The following is a 13,041-nucleotide window of genomic DNA, read 5'->3' as shown; positions in this document are numbered from 1 at the left end:
CCACATTGGAGAAGAAATGGAACAGGAAGGGGTAGAGATAGAAACATTACTTTCTAAAATAAATCTATACTACTGCTTCAGCTATTAAAACTAAAGTTATTTTAGACAATTACATTGCTTTGAGTCTTTTGATGTAAGGCAACATATCTTTAGGCCCTAAACTCAATATTAATCTGCAATTTACTCTGAAAACACAGGACACTTCTCAATGCTCTGCAAATTTTACAATAGCCGGTGGTCAAATCTGTAAAATCCAACCTGCATATATATATAATAAACTAAAGCCTGTGTAAGAGCTCTAAAGGTACATGTGTATAGTGAAAATTCAAAACACATACCAGGAAATGTGGATGTATATTATTTAAAAATGTAGTCAGAAAAAAACGTAGTCAGGATCATTTCTGTCATTTCAACAAGCAGAGAGAGTTAACATGACATTAGTAAAAGACACAAATATAAAGCTAAAGAAAAGATAAAAGAGAATGGTATAAAGACTAGAAAATGTCTAGACATTCTTGGCTAACTAATGGAACCCCTTCCTGCAGCAAAGATATAAATAGTATCTATACCAGCTGATGGTACCTTCCCACCTAGTACACAGTTGGAATCTAGTTTCATACCAAAATGTCCACACAAAAGGCTGGTATGACCGGCAAGCACAAAAACTGTTCAAGCTTCTAACAAACACAAAAACCATTTTAGGTTTAATGGTCTTGACGTTCACTGAATGTAGGTCATTAGTAGATATAATGTGAAAGCTCAATAGCCCAGAGTCCAGAGAGAAAAATGAATATACAATATGCTGGATACTTGTCAGAGGAAATGCAAAAACTAATGTTTCAGCTGCTTGACTCTGAGTAATGGCACACCTTTGATGTATTCTAAACAACATGCAGTATTTAACTGCATCTAGCAAAGAAATATTCCAATATAAAGCTTAAAGACTAAAAAAAAAAATTCTTATCAGTTATTTTCAAAAATATAACAAGCAGACACAAAAGATGTCCTGATTATCTAATAGAAGGCAGTTTCTTTCAACTCCACTGGACATATGCTATAAGTAGGTACCATGACTATAATTGATTAAATTACTTTGAATCGCACGCGCGCACGCACACACACACACACACACATATAAAGCTAGATATTGTCTTCATGGATCTTCCTATTGTTAACTATATTTCATTTATAAAAGCTTACAGAACTGAATAATGCTGCCACAGGGGGTTAGAATCAAACAAGTCATTACTAGAATAGATTATGGGGATCACTTGAATTACGTCCCTGTTACGTTCCCACAACCAACTGATATTCTTCAGAGACAATAAAAGATTACGTGGGACTCTGCTGGAATTAACTAACTCTGCAACAGCTAGCTTGCAAGTTTGGGTACAGACATTTAATCCATAGACTCATCTTCAAAAGGGGGAAAAAAAAAAAAAACAAGCTATTATATAAGTACTCTAGTAGTCAAAAAGTTTCCAATCACTAATACTACTTGTTCTACTTGGTAAATGCTCAGAATTAAATACACATACACACACACACACACCTAGGAAAAGAATGCAAAATATTATTTTTAATTAAATAAGAAGAAAATGCTATTACCCTAGTCCACAGACAAAAGCAATAAATGGATAAAAGTGAATGGGAATAGCTGGAAGGAAAAGAACTTTAGCCAAGCTGACTAGAAACAAAACTCATTTGCCCTAACATGGATATAAAACTTTTTTTTCACTTTGTGTTTTCCCTTTCTGTCTGTTTCCTAAGTTCTACCAATAAGTGAGATCATTCCATATTTGTCCTTCTATTCCCTTCCTGCCATCTGTCTACTCTCATGTTACTCTAAAGATACAAAACCCTGGAAAGTAATATATCAACATTTTAAGATCAGCCCATAGTTAACCTATCATACCTGGAGCAAGAAGACAGAGGATCTGACTATTGTTCAGGAGATAGCATTTTCCAAAAGGAAATGAGATGGAATGAATGGAAAAGATTTGGATAAGAAAAAATGAAAAGAATCTGAGGTCAGTTATACTTTGTTTAGAGCAAATTCCTGGTGTGGATTATCTTGTTAATGCTCAAAATGGAGAAAAGATCTAATGCACATATGGACCACACCACAAAGGGCACAGAACTAATGGATAATTAAAACAAAAAAGAAAACCCAACAGAGGAGGAAGAGGAAGGAAGGGGGAGGTGAAGTCTTGGGACTCTGAAGCATGAGGTCTTGAGTTTTATTCTAGGCACTGCATATACCAGAGTGCTACTCTAGCATCTCCCTTAATCTTTCAATATACTTGTAATTCATGAAATAAATAAAATAAATATTTCTTCTCTTTTTAATTTTTTTTCTTTTTTTAAATAATAGTGATTTATATGACTACAAGTTAATAGGAGTGTACAGAAACACCATTCCCACCCCCAACAGACTGTGTCCCATCCCACCCCCCAACCCCCCCAGTGATGTTGAACATCCACCCTCACCCTCCAACCAGAGATTTTTACTTTGGTGCCCTACTATAAAATAAATCTTCAAGTAAAAAAAAAGAAAACACAGCTAAAAACTAAGCATTCAAAGCCTGAGCAGGCTTTGTGTTAAGAGAACTTAAGAAATTCTCCCCAAAATAGTCACACAGCAAATAAATTAAAATATATGCAAAAGAAATTAAAGATGAACTAACTAGATCATTTAAACTAAAAATAGTAATATACGCTGAAGAAATGTCTGATTTTGTAAATGGAAAATTCAGTAGGTTATATTTATCTAGACATGAAATTTAGAAATCTATGATTAAAATTTATAAAACCTAAAAACTGGTTTTTGAGTGATGGAGTTTGTACTTGCTAGACATTACATAAGGAAGTTTTTAAAAGACAGAAGACACAAGTATTATAGATGACTCTCCTACTAAAAGATAAAGACTCAGAGTCATGTTACAACTAAAAAATATAATCAGTGTCCAAGAAAAATATTAAAATTGGCAGAAAGTTAAATAGTAAAGAAATGTGCATTCAAGGCATAAGCTAGGCATGTACTACACATGTAACTTGTATTCATTTAGTCCTTATCAAAACTAAATAGAATAGGTTCCAGTATTATCCATGCTTGAAAAATAATGAGGCACAGAGAACTTCAGATACTTGCCTAAAATAGCCCTCTGCAACTTGGCTCTAGTACCCACACATTAAAACAACCACTCTAAATCAACTACCTTTAAAGTATTAAGAGCAGAACTGATCAAGCAAACCAAAACATATAAATTTGAGTATGACAATAACTTCAGTCACCGAAAGAAGAAAGATTGTAATTTCTCAATGATCAAGATACAATTTACAATCAACAAAAGAAAAATATCCAGTCCAAGAAAGCTCAGAAACTGGAAGGGCAGTTTTATAGTAGATGTTCAGAAAGCACTACGGATGGATGGATGGATGGATGGATGGACGGACGGACGGACGGATGGATGGATGGATGGATGGATGAGCTATAATAAGAAAGCAAAGATTAGACACTTTATAATGAACTGAAAATAATAATGAAACATCTCAAAATAGAAGGAAAGTACAAAAGGGAATAGTAGTAAAATGATGCAGTCAGTTTTGTTATTAAGAGAGTCAAAAAATTCTCAGTAAATGATTACAAAATTTCTAAGCAAATTTTGCAATTTATATGAAATTTCTTTCCTAAAAAAACTGTACCCAGCTAAATCTAGAAACATAGGAAAACACACACACACACACACACACACCTCACCTTAAATTTCACTTTCAAACTTCACTGTTAACTGCTAATAACCACCATGTGAGTGCTTTGAGATGAATCCACACCCATTCACTCTAAACAAGTTTCCATCAGATTTCAGATAACCGAATTGACAAAAACTCTTATCTATATACTCCCTCAGAAGCTCACCTCATGGGCAAATTGCAGGTCTTTTTCAAAGTGATTGGCATATGGACTGAAGCATGTATGCATTTTAAGCATTTAACAAGTATAAAATACCAGTCACTCTTTGTCACTAGGAATTTTTCTTTTTGTAGTTCACGGATATCACATGCAGTGATTCTATGATCCCTGAGCCCGCCTTTCCTTTTTTTAAGACAGACAGGAAGACATTATGTACCACAGCACCATCTGCTGAGCTTCCTCTGGTGCTGAAGTATTCTGATATGGTACTGAGACTTTAACCTAGAGCCCCAAGTGTGGCAAGGCACTCATTCCACCAGTTGAGTTATGTCTGGCCCTCACTAAAAAAATGTTTAAGCCCCACACTCTCAGTATTCTTTTCTATAAACTGTGTTTGTCATTATACAATGTTATATAACTTTTTTTTTTTTTAAAGAATGTGTATTTTGCTGTATGGCAGAGCTGACAGAAAAAAGTTACTGTGAAATACTAAAGTAGCTCACCTATGCAATACTGTAAGTCACAAATGCCTTTATATCAGGTATTTGTAGAAAGGTTCATTAACAGTAATAATGTATTAAACTACCAAAAAAAATTCTTTTAAAAATCTTTAAAAGGCTCAATCCCCTGCACCACAAAAAGCCAGAGCTGATCAGTGCTCTGATAAAAAAAAAAAAATCTTAAAGAATAAACATTTTATTCTTTAAGCATGCAGGAAATACCCCCCAACACTTCATCTGCACTATTCCAGTCTTTAGGTCCATGATTGTTCAACAATTTGTTTGGCTTTGTATATTAACTCTCTTTTCAGCCACCAGGTTCCAGATGCCAGCAAGATGCTGACCAGACTTCCCTGGACAGAGGACCCCATCAATGTGTACCAGAGCTCCACTTCCTCAGAGCCCCACCCTACTAGGGAAAGAGAGAGGCAGACTGGGAGTATGGATCGACCAGTCAACGCCCATGTTCAGTGGGGAAGCAGTTACAGAAGCCAGACCTTCCACCCTCTGCAACCCACAACGACCCTGGATCCATGCTCCCAGAGAGATAGAGAATGGAAGGCTATCAGGGGAGGGGATGGGATATGGAGATCCCGTTATGGGAATTGTGTGGAATTGTACCCCTCTTATTTTATGGTTTTGTTAATGTCTCCTTTCTTAAATTAAAAAAAAAGGCAACAAAAGGGAAAATAAATAAATAAAAAGAAATTTCATTTAAAATTAAAAAAAAAAAAGAATAAAAATTTTAGAGTCTCAACAAGATAATTCACGTAGGAAGGTGTCTACTTTCCCATGCATGTAGTCCAGTTTGGGGCCCTACCCCCACCAAACTGAGGAAAGCTTTGGTGCTGTGTCTTTCCTTCCCTACCTCTCTCTGTATCTCTGCCCTGTAGAAATTGGTCCGAAGTAGTGAAGTGTTAGAAATGACAACATATAAAAAAATACCTGTCTTTTAAGGATGGGAATGGTGTTTATGTACACTCCTAGCAAAATGTAGACATATAAATCAGTAGTTAATTAATATGAGAGGGGGAAATCAATTGTATGTCTCAAAGGTTCTCAAAAGACAAACTGAATCTTTTTAATAGATAGGCAACGTATTTGATATGCGGACTCTCTCAAAAGCCTAGACCAAGTAGATTAGAAGCTTCCAATAGCACAGCTATATACAAGATACTGGGTACTGTACAGCAAACCATAACAAAGGGACTTTTCAAAGTTAACCCAATTAACAAATAATGTGATGATAATATTAACTATTGATTGTCTTTTTGAAGCCTAAGACAGCAGGAACCTCACATCTTCACTATAGAGCCCCTACTTCCCCCAGTCCTGGCACCCATGGATAGGGCTCACTTTCCCGTATGCTTCTCCCAATCCATACCAAATAATATTGCATCCGTCGATCACAACCTAACCAAAGCAACGATTGCCATCTCAACATGCTTCACCTCAGAGTGTATCCAGAGACTTCACGTGTGGAATGACAACCCTTCAGCTTCATTACTCGGGTGAGACCTTTCCTTTTATAGTACACTCTAATTTCATCTCAGGTAGTTCACTTTCTAACAAAGTCCCATAACCTAGACATACACCAGTTTCTGTGAGAGAGAGCGTATGCGCACACGTATCCATAAACTACTGCAAAATATATACCTGAAAGCAGGATTACACTAGAGTTTGCAGTGAGTACCTCCCCAACACTTCCTCTCCACTATTCCAATCTTGGGATCCATGTTTGCTCAACAAATTGTTTGGCTTTGTATGTTAACTCTCTTTTCAATCACCAGGTTCCAGATGCCACCAGGATGCTGGCTAGGCTTCCCTGGATTGAAGACCCCACCAATGTGTCCTGGAGCTCAGCTTCCCCAGAGACACACCTTACTAGGGAAAGAGAGAGGCAGACTGGGAGTATGGACCGACCAGTCAACGCCCATGTTCAGCGGGGAAGCAATTACAGAAGCCAGACCCTCTACCTTCTGCAACCCTCAATGACCCTGGGTCCATGCTCCCAGAGGGCTAGAGAATGGGAAGGCTATCATGGGAGAGGGTGGGTTATGGGGATTGGGTGGTGGGAATTGTGTGGAGTTGTACCCCTCCTACCTTATGCTTTTGTTCACTAATCCTTTCTTAAATTAAAAATTTAAATTAAAAAAAAAAAAGAATTATTAAATTATTATAATTAATGTATAATCTAATGTAATGTAATCTGAAGTATAATGAGAAAATAACTGGAAAATAAAATTAAATTCCAAACTACTTCAGTCAAAGTGAAAACATGAGTACAATTAGAGAATATTTAGGAAAATTAAAATTAAAAAATGGATATATATATATATATATATATATATATATATATATATATATATATATATATCTGAGAGCAAGTTGAAATAGTGCTGGGGAAAGAAAACGCACAGAAACATGCTCCCTATTAAAATAAATGAACAACCTTATTTAGCACTGGAGAAAGCAAATAGGAGTTGCTAATATAATCATAAAAAGAAGGTCAAGAATAGAAAATGAGTAAGCTTTAGTCAATCTAATCAAGATAAAGGTAAAATCAGATTTCCAAATCCTAAGAGAGTAAAATAAAAGCTACACATAAAGAATCTTCTTCCTTTATTATTTTCCCTCTCACTGGGATTTCACCACTTGAAGACAACTTTTTTTTTAATTTATTCCCTTTTGTTGTCCTTGTTTTATTGAAGACGACTTTTTAAGAGAGAGAGAAAGAGGAAAAGATACTGGAGCACTGAAGTTTCCTTCAGTGAGGTTCAAATCTGAATGGTGCACATGGCAAAGCAGGGGCATTATCCAAATGAGCTATTCTGCCAGTCCTGCTATAGTCTTAGAAAGTGAACAATGTGTGGAAAATATAAGATAACTTTTAAAGAAAATATGAAGTAATATTTGAGTCAGTATTGTAAGACCTAATCAGGCAAATACTATTAATGGTAAAAGTTAGTAAAGCCAGAGGTGGCGGCTCAGTGGGAGAGGACATGCTTTGTATTGTGTTCAAGGCCAGGGTTTGCTCCCAAGCATCATACCATAATACAGTAATAATAATAATAAGCAAATATGGTAAGTGGTAAAGAGGTACCCAGATTCCCACTCTTTCTTACAAACCACTAAAAAAAAAAAAAATCTGCCAAAGAATTAATGTAAGGCAAGCAGCAGCCCCACAATTTATTTATTCTTGTACATTAAAGGTCTTAATTTTTAAAGGTTAAAAGTTGGTAGGTAGCTTCATCTCAACTTGAAATTCTATTTGGCTGTGCTTGTGTACAAAAGCAATGCAATGCCAATCTAAATAAGCTGACATTTAAAATTTGAAAGTCAAGATACTGTACAAAACATTCTGGAGTTTCAGTTTGTCTTGAATAACTGGAGGATTACTCCAATGACTCTGTCACAAGGTTACACATGATGGAAATAAAATTAAAAAGTGGCTGATCCCTTTGAATTCAGCTATTACTTTTCCAGTTGTTGCTTTCCCCAAGCATCTACTGTGTTCAGTTATGGCCACTCCCTGACCAGTCATTTAAGCATGCTATTGGGGAACAAAAAAAAAAGTTCCAGAATATGATGATGGAAAACCAACCCTCTGCATATTATTTTTAAATCTATATGTCCATCTCCATCAAAACCCTTTTTGATATGCTAGGAAGAATTTAACAAATTAATTCTAATACTCTGAGAAAATTAAGTGCTCACTCATTACAATAACTTCCCAATGAAGAAAGGCAGTACAGATTTAAACTGTCAACAAATAAAGTGCTAGGAGGTTGCAATCATCCAAACTGAAAGTGCATGAAAGAAATCAGAAAGCCCAGAAATCAACGGATATTTAAATGCAACAAAGATGATATTTCAAAGTAGTAGAAAAAGATGAGCATATAAACCCCAGGGAAGCAGAACAGCAAATTAAGTCTGTTGGGCTGGACTAGATGAGATAACAGTACGGTATGCTCCAACAAGCAGACCCTGGGTGACAGGATCCTTATCTTTAAAATAAGGATAATCACTCTATCTACTTCAAAGGATTGTTGAGAGGATTATCAGTCAGCATTTCTCAAGTACTTAGAACATGAACCTATACATAAATGCTACATGTGATATTAAAAAAAAGAAGAAATTCATGCTAAGATAATCCTTAAATTCCTAAGAGATGTGGTGAACAGGACTTTTCTCCATCATACCACATGAATAGAATACATTTCAGAGTGTATACACAGTGAATAGCAAAAAATTAAACTAGGGAAAGAAGGACTAACTTCTAGGTTAAAGAAGACTTCCAAAAAAAATTTATTAGTAATTGAAGAATGGTTTACAAGATTATAAAATTGCAGTGGTATAGTTCCACGTGATACCCACCACAAAGTGCTGTACCTCTTTTTAAATGACACCAAAGTCAGTATTGGGAGTACATAACAGATTTGACTACATAGAAAATTTAAAGTCTATATGTCAAACACTAAAAGGAGAAATAAAAACCCAAGGAAAAATTATAGTTCTGTATATGCCTATATATATATATAAATATTCTTGAAAATCAGTATGAAGGACATGATCAAGCAATTTTTTTTTAGAAAAATATACATTGGCATGAGTCAAAACTGTAAATTAAAACTCTTGAACCACTAAACTATGTTGTTCGCCAGTAGAGAGAAAAATAGTGAATTTCTATGTATGTGAGACTAAAGAGTACACTGAGAACCTTGCCGAGGACCACTGTGATTCTACGCTTTTAAAAAGGCATTAAAATGTTAAGCTTTTATGGCCCAGGAACTCTAGTTCTAGGACAAAGCTGAAACCTGGTTTTCAAAAGAAAAGCTTCAAGTGACATTTTTCAAAAACGAACCAGAATACCAGGGGGGTGGGGGAGGGTGATATGAAGAAACCTATATAAAAAGTATCTTAATCTTCAGATATAAAAATAATTATTTTAACCTAAAAACATTTATTCACTGTAGAATTAACGTTTATAATTATCAAAAGTTCAATAAATTTTTTAAACAAACCTTTTAACAGTATTCCTCTTCTGAGCATCTATAGTGTCCCACCACTTTGAAAGGTAAGAGATCTCTGACCATATGAATTTCCTCCGTGAGTCTTCTTTCAGCTTGACGACCATGTTATTAAAAATATGCTGAGTTTTCTCTCTAAAGTACTCATCAAAAGTCTTCAACCAGCCTAAATCAAGACACAAATATACCACAAACATCTGATTCATATGACCAATTTAAACTCAGAGACTGTATATTGCATTATCTCTGGCTTCATTTATATTAAGACATACTGAAAATTCTTTCAATTAATGAATTCTACTTGGATGGATATGAGACAAAGTCATTAAGATGATAAAAAATACTCAGAAAGCTGCACAGCTCCAGAGAGAAAAGCAAAATATATTTAGCATTTACACTTTACAATTATAGTGTCCAATTTAATTGTTCATAATTGCTCTCTAATTTAAGAGATGTTTTAGTTTTAAGTTTAGTTTTAAAAAGAACAATTTTAACAATGTTAACAATACTTTTATAACACGGGATACATTTTTAAAACTCATTCCACATCTAAAATTCCCTACAGATTTGGTGTTGGGTAAGGGTCGCTAGTATATATTTTGGGGAGATGTTAAACTGAACCCCAAGACAACAGCTGACTTCATTCCTCCAATAATAAATAAATGAATAAATAGATAATTAAGTTAAAATATCACATTTTAAAGGTAGAAGCTAGCAGCGGGCACTTTATTCAATAGTAGGGCATAAGAATGAGGCCACGGCTTCTACTCTAGTACTATATATACCACAGTAGGACTCTGAGCTCCTGTCTTCTTTCTCTCTCTCTGTCATTCCTCTCACAAGTATACAAATAAATAAATAAATAAAAATTTAAGGTAGTACTACTGAGGTCTAAACTTCATGTTAGAGATATAATCTCTTCAAACTTATAACTGGTCAAGGATTTCTTTTGGAAAAATTTAAATATTTTTTTAATTTTTAATTTTGGATAGAGACAGAGAAATTGAGAAAGAGGTGGGTGAGACAGAGAGGGAGAGACACCTGAAGCACTGATTCATCACTCATGAAGCTTTGTCCATGCAGATGAGGACCAGAGGCTTGAACCTGAGTGCACTGTAATATGTGCACTCAGACAGGTGCAATTCCATTTGGCAGTCCTCGAAAGTAAATCTTGTCACGACTATTTCAAGTTAAATTTTCACCTCAATTATTTAATAATTCTATCTAATTATAAAAATAAATAAAAATTTCCCAACTAAGTTAAGGAAAATCACAAGTACAAACTATATCTAAAAGACTATCACAATGCGTAGCTATAGCACTAACTTGAATATTGCTAAGTAAAATTCTGCCCAACATAGGAATTCCTTCCCCAAGGTTACTAATACCATTCTGGAACCACAAACTGAAACTAAGGAAGCAACAAATGTGTACATACCTAGATTTTTTTTTTAAAGATAAACCAGTTCTCTGATTTTTCCCACTACTTATGTAAAATATGATCTAAAGGTATTTATAATTTGTCCATAAGAGAATATTTTTAACAGGACTTGTAGGTTCAAACATTTGACAGAGTACAAAGCAATATGACAAATAGATGAGGCAAAAATGTATACACCCATCAATTCTACCCACGGTAGGCAGGTAAAAAACACCCTCAGAAAAATAACCTCTTAGCTAAGATATCTTAGAAGGGAGCTTGTGCACTGAGATTGAATTACCGCTTTATTTTCACGAATTTAATTGTGGGAGAACTAAAATACAAATGGTCCAACAAGCTATTTCTGTATTTATCTACAATCAAGTTAATATACAATGGATGCTACAATTGAAGGGAAAACATTAAAAACCTGCTAGCTGAGAAAATAATGCAACCAACAATACTGTGGCAATGCAAATATGAGATTCTGCAAAGGGTATTTAGTATCTCCTGTTTTGTATTTCTTCCTTTTGTTTCAACTACAGTAATTCATACAATGATTACTTATGGAGCCCATGCCACATGAATGGTATAACGTTATAAGCCAGGTAGGAATACAGCAGAAGGCATTCTTTATAGGAATTTCTTAATCAAACACTTTTAAACTTATTTGTCAACAAAGATTACCACCTAAATTGTGTAGCTTTATCCTATTTACTGTACCTATAGAAAACTCAAGAGATATGATTAGTGGTTTGCAAAGAATCCCATGTTGCTTCAAAAATGTACAAAACTTCAGGGCACTGAACCATGACTGACATCCGAATTGCAGGTACACATAAATCTCCAACCAACCATAAGCAAGGATGACCTAACTAAAACACCCATGAGATTTCAAAAGAAGAAAGTGCTCTCAGGCTTCAGTCCAAAATAAATAAATAAATAAAGCACTTTCTAAAATGTAGCTGCTACTAGATTTTCATCAGACATAATTATTACCAACAGTCTTCTGCCCCTTTTCTAACCTTTGCAAGACAACCAGGTAAAAAGAACTTTATTTTTCTTTTAAAATATATTATGAACATTTCACTTTGAAATATACATATTTTGCTTAAAGCATTTAAATAATCATCTCCATGTTTTAAACAGGTTACCCAAAGACTCAAGTTTACATAGAACTCATTACATGTCCCTTTTATTTTTTTATTATTTTTTTAAAAGATTTTATTTATGTATTAATGAGAAAGGTAGGAGAGAGAGAGAGGAAGAACCAGACATCACTCTGGCATATGTGCTGCCGGGGATTGAACTCAAGATCTCATGCTTGAGAGTCTAGTGCCTTAGCCACTGCCCCACCTCCCGGACCACTTTATTATTTTTTAATATTTATTTATTCTCTTTTGTTGCCCTTGTTTTATTGTTGTAGTTATTGTTGTTGTTGTTGTTGTATAGGACAGAGAGAAATGGAGAGAGGAGGGGAAGACAGAGAAGGGGAGAGAAAGACCTGCAAACCTGCTTCACCACTTATGAAGCGACTCCCCTGCAGGTGGGGAGCAGGGGGCTTCAACTGGAATCCTTATGCCGGCCCTTGCACTTTTGCACCATGTGCACTTAACCTGCTGCACTACCGTCCGATTCCCATATGTGCCTTTTATACGCTAAGTTGTATCCACTGAAAATTCATACAATGTGCCTTTATATGCTGAGTTGTGACCACTGAAAATTCATACATATCTTTAACCTATCTCCCAGTACCTCAGACAGTGGCTGTATTAAGAGAAAGGTCCTTCACCCATGAGATAGGGCACATGTGCACATGTATCCATAAGTTGGCAGTGAGATATATACCTTAAAGTAAAAGTGCACAAAACTGTACAGTGACTCAATATGTGCAGCAAGTAGAAAAACTTAAAAAAGACACTTTTTTTATTAGGTACTATAAAGTACATAATCAAACAGTTTCTACTTAGACCTAAACACCCTCCTCACCTACTTCCTATTTCACTTCCCTCAATCACTAAGTCCAACCCTGTCAGATAAAGTAAGACTACAAAAGCTGAATAAGGGCAAGAGACCAGCACACTTTAATGCTGGCTCTTTTGGTTACTACCAGGCTATCCCATCATCCAGGGCCCTCGTCAGAGAATCTTTGGATTCTCATATAGAACTCTAACAGAT

General features: G+C 35.2%; 1 protein-coding gene across 1 annotated transcript in view; it reads right to left on the bottom strand.

Annotated features, from left to right (window-relative positions):
* Positions 1-13,041, bottom strand: part of MAN2A1 (mannosidase alpha class 2A member 1) — a 232,810-nt gene that overhangs the window by 157,955 nt on the left and 61,814 nt on the right. Inside the window, exon 4 of the mRNA XM_007529199.3 lies at positions 9,438-9,609. Coding sequence (XP_007529261.1) covers positions 9,438-9,609 — 172 coding nt within the window. The remainder of the gene's footprint in view (positions 1-9,437; positions 9,610-13,041) is intronic.

Source organism: Erinaceus europaeus, chromosome 11 (genome assembly GCF_950295315.1).
Source record: "Erinaceus europaeus chromosome 11, mEriEur2.1, whole genome shotgun sequence".
Classification (NCBI taxonomy): domain Eukaryota; kingdom Metazoa; phylum Chordata; class Mammalia; order Eulipotyphla; family Erinaceidae; genus Erinaceus; species Erinaceus europaeus.
The sequence above is the reverse complement of the archived record's forward strand: the minus strand, read 5'-3'. Positions and strand labels throughout refer to the sequence as shown.